The sequence below is a fragment of the Marmota monax genome, unplaced genomic scaffold (assembly GCF_021218885.2).
Source record: "Marmota monax isolate L192 unplaced genomic scaffold, Marmota_monax_Labrador192_F-V1.1 WCK01_AAM20220418_F8-fsc00333, whole genome shotgun sequence".
Lineage (NCBI taxonomy): Eukaryota > Metazoa > Chordata > Mammalia > Rodentia > Sciuridae > Marmota > Marmota monax.
In genome coordinates, this window is record NW_026694397.1 from 605,398 (window position 1) to 622,705 (window position 17,308).

General features: G+C 38.3%; 1 protein-coding gene across 4 annotated transcripts in view; it reads right to left on the bottom strand.

Moving 5' to 3' along the window:
* Map7d3 (MAP7 domain containing 3) overlaps window positions 1–12,235 on the bottom strand; it is a 32,394-nt gene extending 20,159 nt beyond the window's left edge. For 3 of the 4 annotated variants that reach the window (XM_046468131.1, XM_046468132.1, XM_046468133.1), the window contains exons 1-5: window positions 12,007–12,134; window positions 6,515–6,613; window positions 6,343–6,426; window positions 5,362–5,525; window positions 1,571–1,685 (exon numbers count right to left, since the gene is read on the bottom strand). In XM_046468131.1, coding sequence (XP_046324087.1) covers window positions 1,571–1,685; window positions 5,362–5,525; window positions 6,343–6,426; window positions 6,515–6,613; window positions 12,007–12,073 — 529 coding nt within the window. In that variant the 5' untranslated portion in view covers window positions 12,074–12,134. Of the gene's footprint in view, window positions 1–1,570; window positions 1,686–5,361; window positions 5,526–6,342; window positions 6,427–6,514; window positions 6,614–12,006 lie in introns of all 4 variants that reach the window. The other variant, XM_046468134.2, reaches the window with a different exon arrangement.
* Window positions 12,236–17,308: the final 5,073 nt, after the last annotated feature.

The window sequence follows — 17,308 nt, forward strand, 5'->3', positions numbered from 1 at the left end:
AAAATAAGTAATACTAGGCTGGGGTGTAGCTCAGTGACAAAGCACTTGCCTAGCAAGCATAAGGTACAAAGTATAAAAATAAAAAATAGTAATGAAAAGGGGAAACACCAGGAACAAAAAAGGTATTTAACGTATTCATAACAGATAACCTCATTTTATTTAAAACAACACTGCATTTTTAACTATGAAGATTTGTAAAGTGAACTTGGTAATATTCTTATCATTAAAGTGTTTAGGGGGACCTTGTTTCTAAATAAAATGTAAAACAAATAGCTGGGGATATGGCTCAATTGGTAGGCACCCCTGGGTTTAACTCCTGGTACCAAAAAATAAAAAATAAAAATAAAGCATGTTAAGGTAGAAATCATTGAATTTCTTGATGTCTTAATTATGAAACAAGGAAGGCAATTGTACTTGCTGATATATTTCACAAGTTCACTGTAGATAACAAATATGATATTTGTAAAGCAGATCAATCTGTCCACCACTGTATTTATGCTATTATTTTCTTTAAATGACAGTGTAAACTGAATGACTAGTCTAACCAGACTTTAGAAAACAAAATTTCTAGAATGTGAATTAATTTAAAAGTAAATTAAATTAATTTACATTCTACAAATTGACTAGAATGTGAATTAATTTAAAAGTAAAATAAATTATTATGCCACTTAATGCCAATGTCTTTTGGCAAAATATGTTTCAAACATTTCAAATTTGAGCCCCCAAATTCCATCTAATATGATTAACACAAAAATCATGAAACAAGGATTTATATTGATGAAAATACAAAATAGCAATGGCCATCTCATTCTACTGTAAAATAATGTGGTGTTTTTCTGAAATAAATCTAAAATGTTCTACAATCTAAACAAGTGGCACTGTGTAAATACATAAAAATAATTGATTTCCTTAAGTTGAAAATCAGCAGAATTCATGACATAACTACTTACTCTTAGCAATAGAATTTAAGACGTGTAAATGACATAGGCATCTATTTAATTAAAGCAGATAAGCCCTGCTGAAGATTTTCAGTAAATATAGATCATTTATCAACTGAGAAAAGATATGATATTTACTGTAATCATATTTTTACAAGACAATATTAGCTGAAAAAAATGAGTTTTCATAGATGTAGTTCTATGGAGGACAGATTTACATTAATTAGGAATATAATATTTATTGTCAGTCATTCCTTCCAAACTATATAAACTTAATATTTTATTTTACGAAACTGCGTAAAATTACACCTACATATAAAAAAAAAAACTTATGGTGAGTAAATAGTAAAGAAAATAGTTTATTTTTTAAAACAAGTAGTGTGTAGTTATCATTTTATGCTGGTTATAAATTTAATTAAGATTTGGGGTATACTGAATTAAAATATATTATAAAATCTTACCTGTTTCTTCTACACTGTCATATGACACAAATTTAAATATAAATTTACTGTGTATAGCATTTTTGTTTAGGATAGAGATTACAATCTTGCTATAAATGCAACCTTATAGTAATAGCCAACATTTAAATATGAACATTAGTGAACTTAAAATTTGATTGTTGTTTTCATTACCAGGTTTGTTTTCAGAATTTGCCATGGCGGAGCCTTCCCACGACCATCTCTTTTGCCGTTGATCAACACGGTTAGTCCGTTCCAAAGTTCGAGAAAGAACAGCTCTGTATTTTTCCTATTTAAAATAAATGCCAACACATTTTTCTACATTCATTATATTAGTAAAAATTTTGATTTGTGGTTTACAAAGCAAACCTCATCACCAAATTTCATTATCAGAAGTTTTTATTAGATAAAAGTTTAAAATAATTGGAGACATGTTTCAGGTACCAATCAATACCAGTGCTTCTTCTGAATAGTTTCTTTTTTGTTTTATGAACCCTGCATCAATGAACTGACCATGCTTTCCTCTTTGCTTATATCCTTAGGAAATTTACAGTCAAACTTGTGGTTTATTTCTCTCTCTCTCTCTCTCTCTCTCTCTCTCTCTCGGTACTGGGGATTGAACCAAAGGGTGCTTAACCACTAAGCCATATCCCCAGCCCTTTTTTATTTTTAATTTTGAGACAGGATCTTGCCAAGTTGCTCAGGACCTCGCTAAATAGCTAAGGCTGGCTTTGAACTCAAAAGATCCTCCTGTCTCAGCCTCCTGAGCTGGAGGATGTGCTACACGCCGGGTTTGTGGTCTATTTTTAGCAATTGCAAAGACTGAGTGCTAATCATATCTTACCTACCTCAGTACCTTTATCTACCTAAATTCTCCCCTCAGCTTGATTCCCTCAATCATTACTTTCTCAACCATTAATTTTAATATCTGGTGTGGTATGTATTTTTTAAATTTCCTTAAATTTTTGTGAAATGAAGCAAGAAAATAACAGCATACATATCAGTAAATCTATGCCACAGTCATCTATTATACCCACACCTATAGCAGCTTAATTCTGGTGTCAACTAATAGTGTTCTAAAAAAGATAAGTGATGTCTTTGTCTTGACCTCAACTGTGCATTAAACTAGTCAAATCACCACTCACAACTGCCATGCTGTGGCAGAAGAGCTGCACTCCAGAAACGAGATCTTTACTCAGATATTTCTCATTTCTGTGTGTAAAATACCATGTACTATACTTGAGTAAGCAAATCAACCTCAGGACCAGAGGTTTTCTATTCTTCCTTAACAACCGTTTCATAGCAACATCATCCTTATAATGTCCCCACCATTTCTGAGGGCAAAGATAAACATGCCAGGAAAATGAAAGAGAATTTATGTAATGGCAATATTTGAAAATCACATTTTCTAACAGAAAGTCAAGTTATTCTAAATTGCTTAGAAACCCTGGAACTATAATAGACTAAAACCAGAGAAGAACCTTGCCTTATGAAAATATTTCTGATCCATAAGAATTGTATCCCACTGTTTTTAAATGTACTGACCTTCTGTGCTGTCTTTCAGGTTCCTTCTCAAATCTGTGGCTGCCCATAGCTTACGTGTAGTTTCCATCTTGTGTCATATATATCTCCTCTCTATACTCACCTCTCCTTCTCTGCTCTTCAAAATTACATTCTCATTTCCTATAGCCAAGCCTACTTAAAGTGCCCCATGTCCCCTACTCTGTCTGGGACTCCCTCACACTAGCTCTCTGGAGTTCTCTCTTCCTTCCTGCCCCTTTGGCTATGTCTCTGGCTCCCTTTCTTTCTTTTGTTCTTTTTGTTTTGTTTCGTTTTTCTTTTATGGTACTAGGGATTGAACTCAGGGGCACTTGACCACTGAGGCACATCACCAGGCTTATTTTATATTTTATTTAGAGACAGGGTCTCACTGAGTTGCTTAGGGCCTCACCATTGCTGAGGCTGGCTTTGAACTTGTGATCCTCCTACCTCAGCCTCCTGTGCCACTAGGATTACAGGCATGCACTACCACACCTAGCCTTTGGCTCCCCTTTTGTCTGCAGTGTCATTTTGTTATATTCTCTTCTCTGTGTTCTGTCTTTCAGCTTTTTTTCTTTTTACTTAGATGGTCCTTTCTCTATCTCTCTCTCCGTCCCTGGGACTGTCTCTTCTCCAAGGACCCTCCTCTTCAATCTGCACACAGTTTTCTATTTTACATTCTTTGGTTCTTGAACTGTCTTTCCTTAGTTCCTACTATTTTCTCTGGCTTCCATGAGGACATGTTTCACAGAAGACAATGGAAAGTGACAAGAAATTATGAAAGATATTATACTAAATACTGGAACATGAAACCTGCAGATCACAAACATCCAAAGAAAAAAGTTCAGGTTGGGCTGGGGATATGGCTCAGTGGTTAAGCACCACTGGATTCAATACCTCGTACCAAAAAAGAAAAAAGAAAAGAAAAAAGAAAAAGGCTCAGGTTGGGTATGTTGGTACACATCTATAATCTCAGCTACTCTGAAGGCTCAGGCAGGAGGATTGTAAGTTTGAGGCCAGCCAGGGCAACTTAGTGAGACCTTATCTCAAAATTAAAAAAGATGTGTGGGCTGGAAATAGAGGTCAGTGGTAGAGCACACCTGGGTTCAATCCCCACTACTGAAAAAAATGTTCAGTAAGGCAGAGAGGAAAAGGTAACAGACCATGGATGGGGAACAAAAGGCACAAGAAAATACTGAAGATCTCCAGATGGGGTGCAGGGCTGCGCATGAAGCACATGTGAGAGCACCTGCATCCACCAGAAAGGAGGACAAGTATGTACCACAGAGAAAGACAAAAGAAGTTTCACAGGGAGAAATGGAACCAAAGAGACAAGGAGAAAAAAAGAAATACAAAAATCAGAGCAATAGAAAATAAGGAGGGAGATTAAAGATGCATTCACACTGAGAGAATGACAGGCAGAGAGCTAGAAGATGGGGAAAAGCATGGAAACTCTAAGACAAAGAAAATAAAAAGAAAAGTGAGTGGTCTCAGGAAGAAAAAGTCAGGGTCAGAGAGTCTAAAACATATTTAGAGACACTGAATAGTCAGTGGAACAAACAGACTGTGTCACAAAGAACATGCCAGATTCAGAAGGAGTCGAGCAGTGAAATGACCTATGAGACAAAAATTTAAGATTAAAAAAAAGGAAAATCATAGAGAATGACAGGTAGCCAGATGCACAGTATAAATAACAAAAGACAAACTGATTGCAGAGGCACACATGAGGAAGAAAGGGGGCATAAGGAAGCCACCGGCTCACACTAACATGTCACACACCAAAAAGAGCCCAGAAAGGAAGAGTGGTAGTGCCACAAGACAAGAGAAAAAATGAAGAATGCTGACCATGAACCACAGGTCCATAGGGACCAAGTCAGAAAAGGGACTGTGAAGCACAAAAGGGACAGGGACAGGGAGGGAGAGAGTAGGCACACACACAAGAGAGCCAGCGTACATGGAAGGGGAGAGAAAGTGCTTAGACTTGATTGGGGAGTCACACAATTAGAGGAGTCTAGAGAAACCATCTAGTCAGATGGGGGCAGGTCAGGGAGCTGAGGCACTGGGGTCTGTCCTCAGTCTCTAGGCAATGGGACAATAGTGAATGGTTTTTGATAATAGATAGAACTGCTCAGAGCACAACCCAAATCACAGGTATCCTATGAGCCATATCCCAAAGGCAAATGGGACCTCTGTTCCTACATCTGCAAGGCTACTCCTTTCTGAGGTTAGGGTCTGAGCTCCTAGGACCTTATCAGGACAGGGCAGGAGCCTCTACTGCTGAGGGAAGGAAAAGGGAAGAAGAGAGGAAAGAGCTGGGACTGAGTTCTTTTCCACAGGGAGTAAAGCGACAAGGGCTAAGAATAAACATATTTCAGATTCAGGCAACATATGGTATCATCTGATGAATAGGCTATAAAATTAGATACCCTTTCTTCCTCGAATTTTTGTTTTCTTTTTTCTTCTGCAGATATTCTTCGCCGCTCATCTTTTTCTTTTTGTTCTCTTAGTTTTCGTTGCTTTTCTTCCAGATGTTTTTCATACTGGAGCTTGGCCTTTCTTTCTTTTTCAAGTAGTTGTATTTCTTTACTGGCTGAAATAATCCAAACACAATTTCAAGGTGTAAGAGCCAAGAAAAAAATTTGTTTTCTACATTACACACAAAGAAAACAGCTAATATTACTCATTGTCTTTCTCAAAATAACATAACCTAGCTAGAAACTAAAGATTTATGTAATAAGTGGATAAAGGTGGACACTAAAGAACCATTTTTCACTGGGTGCTCATTTAACTCTGGTGATTTGGAGTGTCTGAGCCAGATGACCGTCATCCTGTCCAAATGGTAATTTCAAATTAAGGGGGTTGAGGATATAGCTCAGCAGATATAGCTCTTGCCTAGCATGCACAAGGCCCTAGGTTCCATCCCCAACACTTAAAACAAAAGCAAAAATAAAACAAATTAGCTGGGTATGGTGGCCCACACCTGTAAACCCTGGATTACAGGGATTAGCTGCTCAGGGCTTCGCTAAATTGCTGAGGCTGGCTTTGAACTAGAAATCCTCCTGCCTCGACCTCCCAAGATGCTGAGATTATAGGCATGTGCCACCATACCTGGCTTAAAATCATTTTTACTAAAATCCCATTCTGCTTGTTTTTACAGATGTTGAAGAAATGTTCATATCTTACTTTTCAGAAAATTACAGACAACAGAAACTACATCTTGAAAAATTGAATAATTTAGTCAAAGATTTTTTATCTGATTTGGTAACTGGATTTAATCCAATATAATAATCTTTTATATAACAAAAGTTATTATCTATCATATAAACACAGAGAAAAAGCAAGTAAAACCAATATGAACTTTACATAAAATTTATTCATTTTAATATAAATAAAAGTCTGAAATATACCTTCTTGTTGTCTTTTTCTTTCTTCTCTGCGCTCCTTTGCTAATTTTTGTTTTAAGTCATTTTTTAGAACAGACCCATCTATTACTTTAAAAAAAGAATATAGACATTAATATGCTATCAAATCTTAAAGATACAACACTTTGCTGTTCTTGAAGCATTAAAGAAATTATACCTGGCTTAAATGCTGATCTTACAGTTGGAGACTGACTTGAAAAAGAGCTAACTCCACTTTGATCTCGCCTTTCTTTTGCAACTGCTTGAGCGGCAGCAACTAAAATATTAGGAGATAAAGGAAAGGGATTAGATATCAAAACACAAACAGGAAATAGAGGGATCACCACAGTCAATTTTATGTGATGATAAAGAACTGGGTCACTCTTCAAGGTAAAATTGTGACTGCTTAATCTGGGTCAACAATAAAGATGTACTGAATACCTATATTGTTCAACAATACCTGATTAAAGAGTTAAAAGTGTTTACTATGGATGTGCCAAAGTATTTGTGGACATAAAGACAACTGTATTGTATGTGGCAGCACAAGTTTATGGATCAATGGGAGACCAATGATTGATAGCTCTTCAAAATGTGTGAGAAGGACATTACACCAAGTAGTAGAAAAAAACTGAGCTGGCCAAGAACTGGGAAAAAAATATGTTTCACCATAATTTGGGAATTTAGAAACTAATAGGTTAAAAATTAATGGATCTGAGGGTACAGTGCTCGCCTAGCACATGTGAGGTGCTAGGTTCAATCCTCAGCACCACATAAAAATAAAATACAGGTTATTGTGTCCAAATACAACACACACACACACACACACACACACACACACACACACACATATATAAATTTATGGATCTGAATCTGGAAGCAGAGTATGAACAGTGAAATCCTCAGTGCTTGGGCCCAATATCAAGAAGTACATTTGTAAGTCATCTAGAATAGGGGCTTTCTATCGTGGCTGCACACTAGAATCACCTGAGTCAATTTAAAAACATCAGCAATGCCTAATCCAGCCCCAGGTGGGGCACAAGCATCTGCAATTGTAAAAAGCTCGATTCTCTTTCTTGTTTTCTTCTTTTTGGTGTGTGCTGGGGATTTAATCCAGGCTTTCCAGTATTCTTAGCACTTGAGCTACACCTCCAGGCCTCCCAAAGTCTATTCTAATTTACAAGGAAGGTGGAGGCAACAGCAATGTGTAGAAGGAATTTCCAATGACATATCATTCTAGGTAGCAAAACGTCAAGCAAAGCAATACAAATTGTGCAAAGTTGCTAACATATATCAACAGGCAGAAAAGAGAGAAAATAAACTTCAGTAAGGACTATGTGCAAGATTAGGAAACTGCAACTTGAGATAAAGTAAGAAAGACTATAAAATGATACACATGAGAGTTATTATAGGGGATCTCTGAACCCTTTGATTCCATGATGGTTGTATCTAAAATACTCCACAATCCTGGACTTTTTTAGGAAGGGTATGGAGAATAACACTGAAAACTGTTTTACTCCTGTATAAAAGCACAGAAAATATGCACCTTTGAAACTGCACACAAGTCTGATTGTTAGGTATAGGAAAAATATAACAAAGATGGGCAATCAAAACAAATAAGGGAAAAGGGGGCTGAGGTTGTAGCTCAATGGTAGAACACTTGCCTGGCACATGTGAGGCACTAGGTTCAATCCTCAGCACAATATAAAATAAGTAAAAGTTTTAAAAATATTAAAAATAAGGGAAAAGAGGTGCTTTCCTTGCACTTAAGCTACATGGGAGTTGTTTTACAGGGTAACCTTGAAAGTGACATCACAAATGCTGCCATAGGGATCACTATTTCAAGAGAGAAAAGGGATATTTTTTGACCCATGGACCTAACAGCTCAGATAATCTAGGACCTGACTAAATTTGAAGATGAGACTCTTCTCCTCTTTCTTGATAATTCAACTACTGGTAATTATGTGGAGACAGTAATTTTTACAAATAGTCTATAAATTGAACCCTTCCACATACTTCCCCACTCACATTTTTGTGAACACAGTATTGTTTTTGCACATTCAATTCTCCTACTTAGAAGTCCTAAGAATTGGACTCCGAATTTTACAATTTAGCTGACCATAAGACAATTTCATTCAAAAGGTACAATTTTACCAGGTTCTAAAGATCGTTTTTAAAATTTTTGGTTGTAAATGGACATAATAACTATTTTATTTATTTTTTAATGTGGTGTGAGGATGGAAACCAATGCCTCACACATGCTAGGCAAGCACTCTGCCACTGAGCCACACAACCTCAGCCCATAAAAATCTTATACCACATAACCTTAGAAGTACTTGCGGTGGGATTAATGAACTAAATCATATAAAGACTAATATAATAATAATATTAAACCCGATTTTTAGATCATTGTATACAAATTCCTACTGGCAAGAAATATGTTCACAAAAAAGACAGGCTTTAAAAATTATTTTAAATGTCCAGGTAATGAGAGATTATGTCCAGATTCAATTCCTTCCAGATTCACTTCATTCAACTTCACTGAATGAGATAATTTGTTTAACATTCATTTGAAGTATTAATGCATACATGTGTATGTATGTATATATATATACATATATATGTATATATATAAATATACATATATATATATGTATATATATATATATATATGTGTGTGTGTGTGTGTGTAACAGCAAGGGCAATGGATGATAGCTCAGAGCACTTGCCTAGCATATGAGGCCCTGGGGTCCATTCCCAGCCCTGAAGGGAAAAAGAAAAAGTAATGGCAAGGTACAGTAAGTATACAACACTATATTATTTCTATACTTGTTATCCCAACTCTAAAATCAAAGTAAGGGACCAAGCCACCTTTTGCCTGGAAATTGAAGAATATTACTAAAATTGAATGAGGTTAAAAAAATTTAAATAGGGCTGGGGTTGTGGCTCAGTGGCAAAGCGCTTGCCTTGCAATGTGATGTGCTGGGTTCGATCCTCAGCACCACATAAAAATAAATAAACAAAATAAAGATATTTTGTCCATCTATAACTAAAAAATTAAATAACTGAATTATGAGTCTTAATATTTATACAACTACCATACCAAATAATACATATCACTTTGCAATCTACAAAGTTCATTTGTATTACTTCATTTAGCAATTCTATGAAGTGCACATTTTTATATTCACCAATGAATAAACTGAAGCTAAACATAACTTTCCCAGATCACAGAGAAAAATAGTAAGTGATAAAGCCAGGAATTAACTGTACTTTAAAAAGCAACTAATTTTGAAATATTAAAGTATTAAGAAAAAACTAATAGGAACACAAATTTGCAATCAGGGAACCACACACACACACACACAAAGGTAGATTGCAGAATTTTGCCTAAAACAGCAACAGCCAAAGTCCTAAGGATAAGTACTTTCAGAAGACACCTCCCCCCCCCAACACACACACAAAGTCAAACCAATATCTTAAAGACAATAAAAATTAGGGACAATTTTCTACCATTTAGAGCTGTCTAGAATAGAATGGCTATGTGGAAAAACAGCCAATTCCCCATTACAGTATATGGTCCAGTTGTAGAACCTGCCCAGAATTTTCTAGCTGGGATACTGACTTCTGAACTAAATTTAAGATTACTCCAGCTCTCAAATTCTATGATAATGTGGCTTTCAGTCTCAGTGGCTTTTTCTGCATTTGTTTCTTGGAATAATAAACTCTACACTGAGAAATCATGTGCAGATTTAAAAAATAAGAAGGAAAAGGTGACATGTCAGGAGCAAAGTTTCTTATGCTCATCTGGCTGAAATATTCAAATAAACTTTATTTTAAAACAATTCTGTATAAAAGTGTGAAACATGTCTCTTGTCAATATAATACTACAACCTTAGCATAGTGCTACACAGAGAAACGTAACTCAGTAAATGTACATATACACACACATTTATATAGTGTATATACATGTACATGTATATAATGTATATATATATATATATATTAATGCATACATGTATAAATGTATAAAATAAATATGTGTAGAGTTTACTGTGCACCTACATAAGTTATTTGTTCTATTTTAATTCATGCAGCTAGGCTCCCAGTAGGAGATGAAATTGACCTTCTAGCAAAAACATTCCATTGTCTCATTGACCCCTTCAGGAAAATGCTGACACCATGAGGGCATTTCTAGTCAAGCTAGTGCTTTGTGGAAGTCTAGCATGTGATGTTTTTGATTGTGAATATGAAAGGGGCAGCAAGGATGTAAACTATGCTGTAAACTAGGGTTCTAGAAGGGTTAAGGCTTTTTTGCATGATATTTTTGAAGTTTGAAATGCTGTAAATTAAGACAACTTTCCATAATTTTAAAACATTTTCCAAAACTCAATATACAAATGTTTTTAGTGGATATACAGACAACATATTAGAACACATGCTCTTTCCAACATATTGGAATACATGCTGGTTAATTTCAATCCTTGATAATTTACTATCAGAGGGCCTAAGGTGTCAATAAGCACTACAAGTTACTGCAAACTCTGAGTGAACCAAACATAGACGCAGAAGGTATAGTCTTTTTTCCCTACGGAACAATGAAAGTGAATTTCTTTCTGATATATTCTTTGGAAAGTTGATTCAAAGTCTTGTTTAGTATCATATAGCCTCCCAATCTCAATCTAAATTAAGTTCTTAATTGCAAATGAAAAAAAGGAATTTTTTTTAAAAAACCAATAAAACCGTTTTATTCACGCTCATAGCAGAGGTAATTACTGAGGACAGGCTTAAAACACCCTCCCGTGAGCAAGAAACACTCTGGCTCAGGTAGGAGCGCACTATCCCGAATCAAACAACGCACTGCCACGTTTGATTACTGTGTTTTTGTTGTTTGTTCGTGTTTTTTTTTTTTTTTTTTTAGGAGGGAAAAACTTTCTGACGATGGGATCTGTTGAGATGAAAACACTCTTAAGTACTGCTCAGCCTAGGGACTGCAAAATGTCCCAGGAAGGTGACATCTTGTCGAAGTCATGTGCTACAGCAAGGCAAATCAGGAGGTACAGAGAGCCAAGTTTCTTCCCAACTTTAAACCCCCCCACCCACAGCTCCTTCCTTCCTGGACTTTGACCAGAAGGGTGTGAACGCCTCAGGCTGGGAAAAAACTCAAACTTTCCAAGGCTGGAAGCGCTGCCCCAGCCGCAGTGGCGGCGCGGGTGCGCGGGGTCTGGGTCTCCCGCACATCCCCGGTAGCTGAGCATCCGTTCGGCCGGTCGCACGGGTGTCCTCCGTCCTCCAACGGCGAGGCTCGGGGCCAATGGCGGAGTCCGAGGTTCCAGCCGCGCGGGCCCCACCCGCCTGGGCAGTGCCCGTTAGTTCACTCGCGCCCAGCCCGCGGGACTTTGGCCATTGGCAGCGACAGTTTGGCCGTTGGCAGCGGGACTTCAACCACTGGCAGGTCTGGACAGTCGTTTCCCCTCCCGCCCCCTGCTCAGGACTCCCCGAGTTCCATCCCCGGGGATTCCCGCGGGGGTGAAGGAAGGACCGGACCGCGCGTGGCGACTCCGGAGAAAAGTTTTGTGGAACTCGCGCCGCGGCTCCTTTGGCCTCTAGGGCCCTGGGAAGCCCACCTCCCGTGATGGCCCGAGTTAACCTGAGAGCCACCGGCCAGCTCACCCATACGTTCTCGAAGTCCCCGCAAGGATGTGCTGCCGCTGGGGCCGGCGACAGTGTGGTCCGCCATCTTCGGAGGCGAGATGGGACCCACTGGTGACTCTGGAACCGCAATGCGCAGGCGCTGCCGTAGCCTCCGAGGGGAACGCGGCCTGGACCCCGGGGGGCGGGGCGGGGCGGGGCCCGGAGAGCCACCGCGCCACCGTGGAACCCTCAATCTAGGCAGCGCGGCTCTTCACACAACTGGTCGCCTCACCGACTGGGCAGTGGCTAATTTATCTGAAGAAACCCTCTCCTATTTTCGTGCTGTACTCCTGCGCATCCTGGGTGCTAGCCAATCAGTAGCCTACTTGCCCATCCAACATTCCTGTTCTCCTTTTTTCATCTCTACCTAGCAACGCATTAATATTCCACCCTTCCCCATCCATTCATTTAGTTAGGGTACATTTACGGAGTGCCTCCACCGAGCACTTGTATCACCAGTTTACTAGTCTTTGAACCACAAAGGCCTGAGTTGAGGGAAGAGGCCCAGGGACAGGATGGGAGGATACGTTGCTGTGAGGTGCTAGGGGCTCTATTGTGAGGAGAGACTATCTTACCTGGTTGCAGACCAAATGATGACGCCATTGGGCCTCAAAGTTGAGTGAAAAATCACTGGGATATGTGTGTACCTTTAAAGTAAAACAGAGCACTTATTGGCATGAATCTCCAGATTTGGAGTGAGGCTTTTGAGGTTGCAGAATATTTTTCCCATTCACAGGACAAACTAAGTTGGCTTGAAGAACATGATTTCATGGACACTTGCCTATACAAGATGCACTCACCCCTGGCATTAATGTATTATTACTGTGTGTTATGACACATGGTTGAAAGGAAAGGGTTTATGGTTGGGGCTGCAGGAGAGCCTCAAAATGGAGCAGGAGACCACTTATAGGACAGCACTTGAATAAGCCCACTGAGTCTCAGAATGAATCAGACATCAAAATGACATAGCACATTACTATCTTGTGTGTATATGTATGATTACACAACCAATGTAAGTCTACATCCTGTATAACCAGAAGAATAAGAAGTTATACTCCATATATGTATAATATTTCAAAATATATTCTACTATGATGTATAGCTAATAAGTACAAATAAAAAACATGGAAGCTATAAAATGGAAGAAGCTAAAATGCCAAACACTTATTGTTATTATGTGCCATGTACTGTTCTTTTTCTTTCTTTCTTTTCTTTTTCTTTCTTTCTTTCTTCCTTTCTTCCTTCCTTCCTTTCTTTCTTTCTTTTTTGTACCAGGAATTGAATCCAGGGTTACTTAAACTCTAAGCACATCCCTAGCCGTTTTTATATTTTATTTAGACACAGAATCGTACTAAGTTGCTCAGGGCCTTGTTAAGTTGCTGAGGCTGGCTTGGAATTTGGGATCCTCCTGTTTCCGCCTCTGAGCCACTGGGATTACAATGTGTGCCACCACACCCAGATCCATGTACTGTTCTTACTTCACTACATGTATTAACTCATTTAGTCCCCCTCCTAACCTATGACATATGTACCATTATCAACCTCATTTTTACATAAAGCAGAGAGATGTTAAATCTTTTGTCCGGAGCCACACATAAGTGACAAAACTGGAATCTGAACAAAATGTTTCACTACAGTATTCATGTGCTTATGCCTTCTGTAATACTGGTTCATGAGAGTTGAGACATAGAAAATGTATAAATGATTAGTATTCAGAATTCAAAGATCTAAATGTATGTAAGATAAAACAACTTCCAAAAAATTGGCAAAAGGCATAAACACGCCTCTCAGTAGAAAACACAAATAGCCAATACATATTGAAAAATGCTCAGTCTTTAGTAGTCAATACAAATAAAAAGCACCGAATAATATCATGTTACACCTACAGATTTGGCACAAATTAAAGACTGAACAATAAGTATTGGTGAGGAAGTAATCAACAACACTAGAAGCCCTGCTTCTAAGTAAATACAGTGATCATGGTGCCATGATTATTATTATGACACACCTGTGGTTAGGGCACCAGCAAAGTACATACACATACACAAACCCAAATTCAACTTTGATGAATTGGGTTTTAATTCATTGGAAACTTCACAAATAGAAAATCTAGAAAACAACATCACCATTGTGGTTTCTTGCAAAAATGTGGAACTCAAATCTAGAAATGATAGAATATTTGGACAAAGCGAGGCTGTAACTTAATCTACAAAACAATGGTCCTAGATACTTCAAAATGTTAATGTCATGAAAGACTGAAACATCAAGAAAGTGTTCTAGTTTGGAAGAGTCTAAAGAGACCAAATGCAGCGCATGATCCTTGAATAGAATCTGGATTTAAAAATAACTCTAAATGACATTCATTATTGGGATAGTTGGAAGATTTTGAATATAAATGGTATAATAGATAATACTGCATAAAGGTCAAATTTCTTGGGTGTGGGGCTGGGGTTGTGGCTTAGTGGTAGAGTGCTTGCCCAGCATGTGTGAGGCACTGGGTTTGATTCTCAGCACCACATAAAAATAAATAACGGGGTAAAAATGGGAGTTCATAACCCACTTGAATCAAAGTGTGAAATATGATATGTCAAGAACAATGTAATGTTTTGAACAACCAACAATAAAAATTAAAAAAATAAATAAATAACACAAAGGTCCATTGACAACTAAACAATATTTTTTTAAAAAAGAATTTGGAGGTGAAGCCTCATAATATTTGAAACACACTGATGAGGAGGAGTTAGGGGAGAAAACCAGATAAAAGCAAATACCAAAAAATATTAAAAATCTGGACAGTCACATGAGTTCATTTTGCCATTCTTTCAACTCTTCTATAGGTTTTTCTTTTTCATTTCTTAATCTTGAAAGTTTGTCTTCAGCTTACTTAGAAACATAAAATTGATTGGGAACTACATATGGGGAAGCACCCTACACAATCTTTTCAGTATTCAGATTCTGTTAAAACTTTAGTCTAGCCTGGGTGTGAGAGAAGGAGGGGAGATAAGACATCCACAAACAAAAGTACAAGGAGCTGGTTAACTAATTATGATAGGTTCTAAGAGTTGAGAAGGATGAGACATTAGTCCTGTTTGAGATGTCAAGGGAAGAAGTGGCACTTATTTTGGGCTTGAGATGGGGGCCTAGGGAACCAGATAGTCCTTGTTTTACTTTCAAAAGACCAGTACGCCTTCACCACAGCACACAGTTCCTGAGTGGGGAGATGGGTCCATTTGGGATCAGAGCTCCCTATTTTTAAAAAATAAGCTTGGAATCTGGATTTTAATGTAAAACCTCTTACTTAAAAATGATGACAACATTTAAAGTTAAAAAAATACTCTGTAGGGTTAAGAAAAATATCAAATATCTAGCCAGTGTTCACATTTCCCAATTATTTCACTATTTGCTGCTTGAATAAAAATCCAAATCAGGGGCTGGGGTTGTGGCTCAGTGGTAGAGCACTTGCCTAGTATGTGTGAGGTACTGGGTTTGATCCTCAGCACCACATAAAACTAAATAAATAAACTAAAGGTCCATCAACAACTAATTTTTTAAAAATCCAAATTAAGTCCATAAATTTCCTTAATTGATATGCTTTTAAGCACATTTTAATGTATAGGTAACCCTTCTTTCTCTCTAACATCTTTGATGGATTACTATGAAATTTAGTATTCATCGTTTCATTCTGTAGGTAAGTCATCCAATTAAACTTTTACTGCCCACCTACTCTGTGTCTGGCACAGATCAAAAGACAGAGAAGGAAGTCCTGCACCTGGCCTACACATCTCATTGACTCTAAGCTAATGATTCATATCTGAGTATCTTTAGATATTTCCTTGGGCCTAGAGCAGCTCCCTAAGGACCCCCTGCCAGACTGTCTGTACATTTCTCAGAATAACATGGAAGGTAAGGCTCCCAGCTTGGGGAGAGTGGCATCTATTCAGGAGCTAAAACAGATTCATAGCTGGGAAAGAATATAGGCAGCTCCTCCTCTCCCTCTCCTCCCTCTAGTCTCCTCCTGGTATCTGAGAAGTGTTCCCTAGGGAGGGCAGAACAGAGCAAGAATCCAGTTCACTTATTTCTCTCTCATTTTCCCCTTTAGAACTTACACCAGGGCTGGGGTTGTGGCTTAGTAGTAGAGTGCTTGCCAGGCATGTGTGAGGCACTAGGTTTGATTCTCAGCATCACATATAAATAAATAAAATAAAGATCATCTACAACGAAAAAAAAAAAAACCAAAAACAAAAAACTTTACACCAACAGGAAAAATATTCAGAAACCACAGTCATAACAGGTCTAGGGATTGTCAAATATTTTTCTATTAAAAGATAAAATTTATAAAAATTTAATTTACATCTAATAAAAATTCAGGGAATTTTCCAGTCCAACACATTTGTTGTATTAAAGCTGCCACCACCTCAGCACTGTACTGAGTTGTAAGCTTCCCAGCTATGTGGGAGCTCTTTTTCCCCTGTCCTGAGCTACCTGTCAGATTCATCCATTACACCCAGTTTAGACAGAGCTCTGGTTTTGTAATTTTTTCTGCTTTCATGTCGACTCTTGCCCTGAATCTATTGCCTCTTAAGGAACAGACCTACCTCAGGGCCAGTTCATTTCTCAATTTGCTCATGGAAGCCTTCTCAGATGTATAATTCTTACCACAACTGCAGCAACTCCTCCCAAATGACACTTTGGCATCCCTCCTTCTTTTTGCAGAGATTGAGAAGGTGGGGATGATAAAAAGGATAGAACAGGACACCTCACTCTTGAACTTCCACAGGCTGTCCTGTGCCATCTTCTTTTAGCGAGCCTCTGGTCTTTCCTGGGGTAGGGGCCTGATTTTCATTGTCTGGGCTCACCAGGGTAGGAGGTGTGAGCTTCTGAGGGGATGAAGAAGACGCTGGGTATGGTGGCATCCTAGTGGCTTGGGAGGCTGACACAGGAAGATCCCGAGTTCAAAGCCAGCTTCAGCAAAAGTGAGATGCTAAGCAACTCATTGAGACTTTGTCTCTAAATAAAATACAAAATAGGGCTGGGGATGTGGCTCAGTGTCCAAGTGCCCTTGAGTCCAATCCCAGGTACCACCCCCACCCCTGCCCCCCCCAAAAAAAAAGAAAAGAAAGAAAAAAAGAAGAGACAATTTCCGTTCAAACTGGAAATCATAAAAAGCTCTTGGAGGAAGGATGGGGCAGTGGTGGTGATTTGCTTGGAGTGGTAGGTAAGTCTTGGACCCTTACTGGTAGATAGTGAGAGCTGTCATTTGTCAATGATGACTCAATGACAG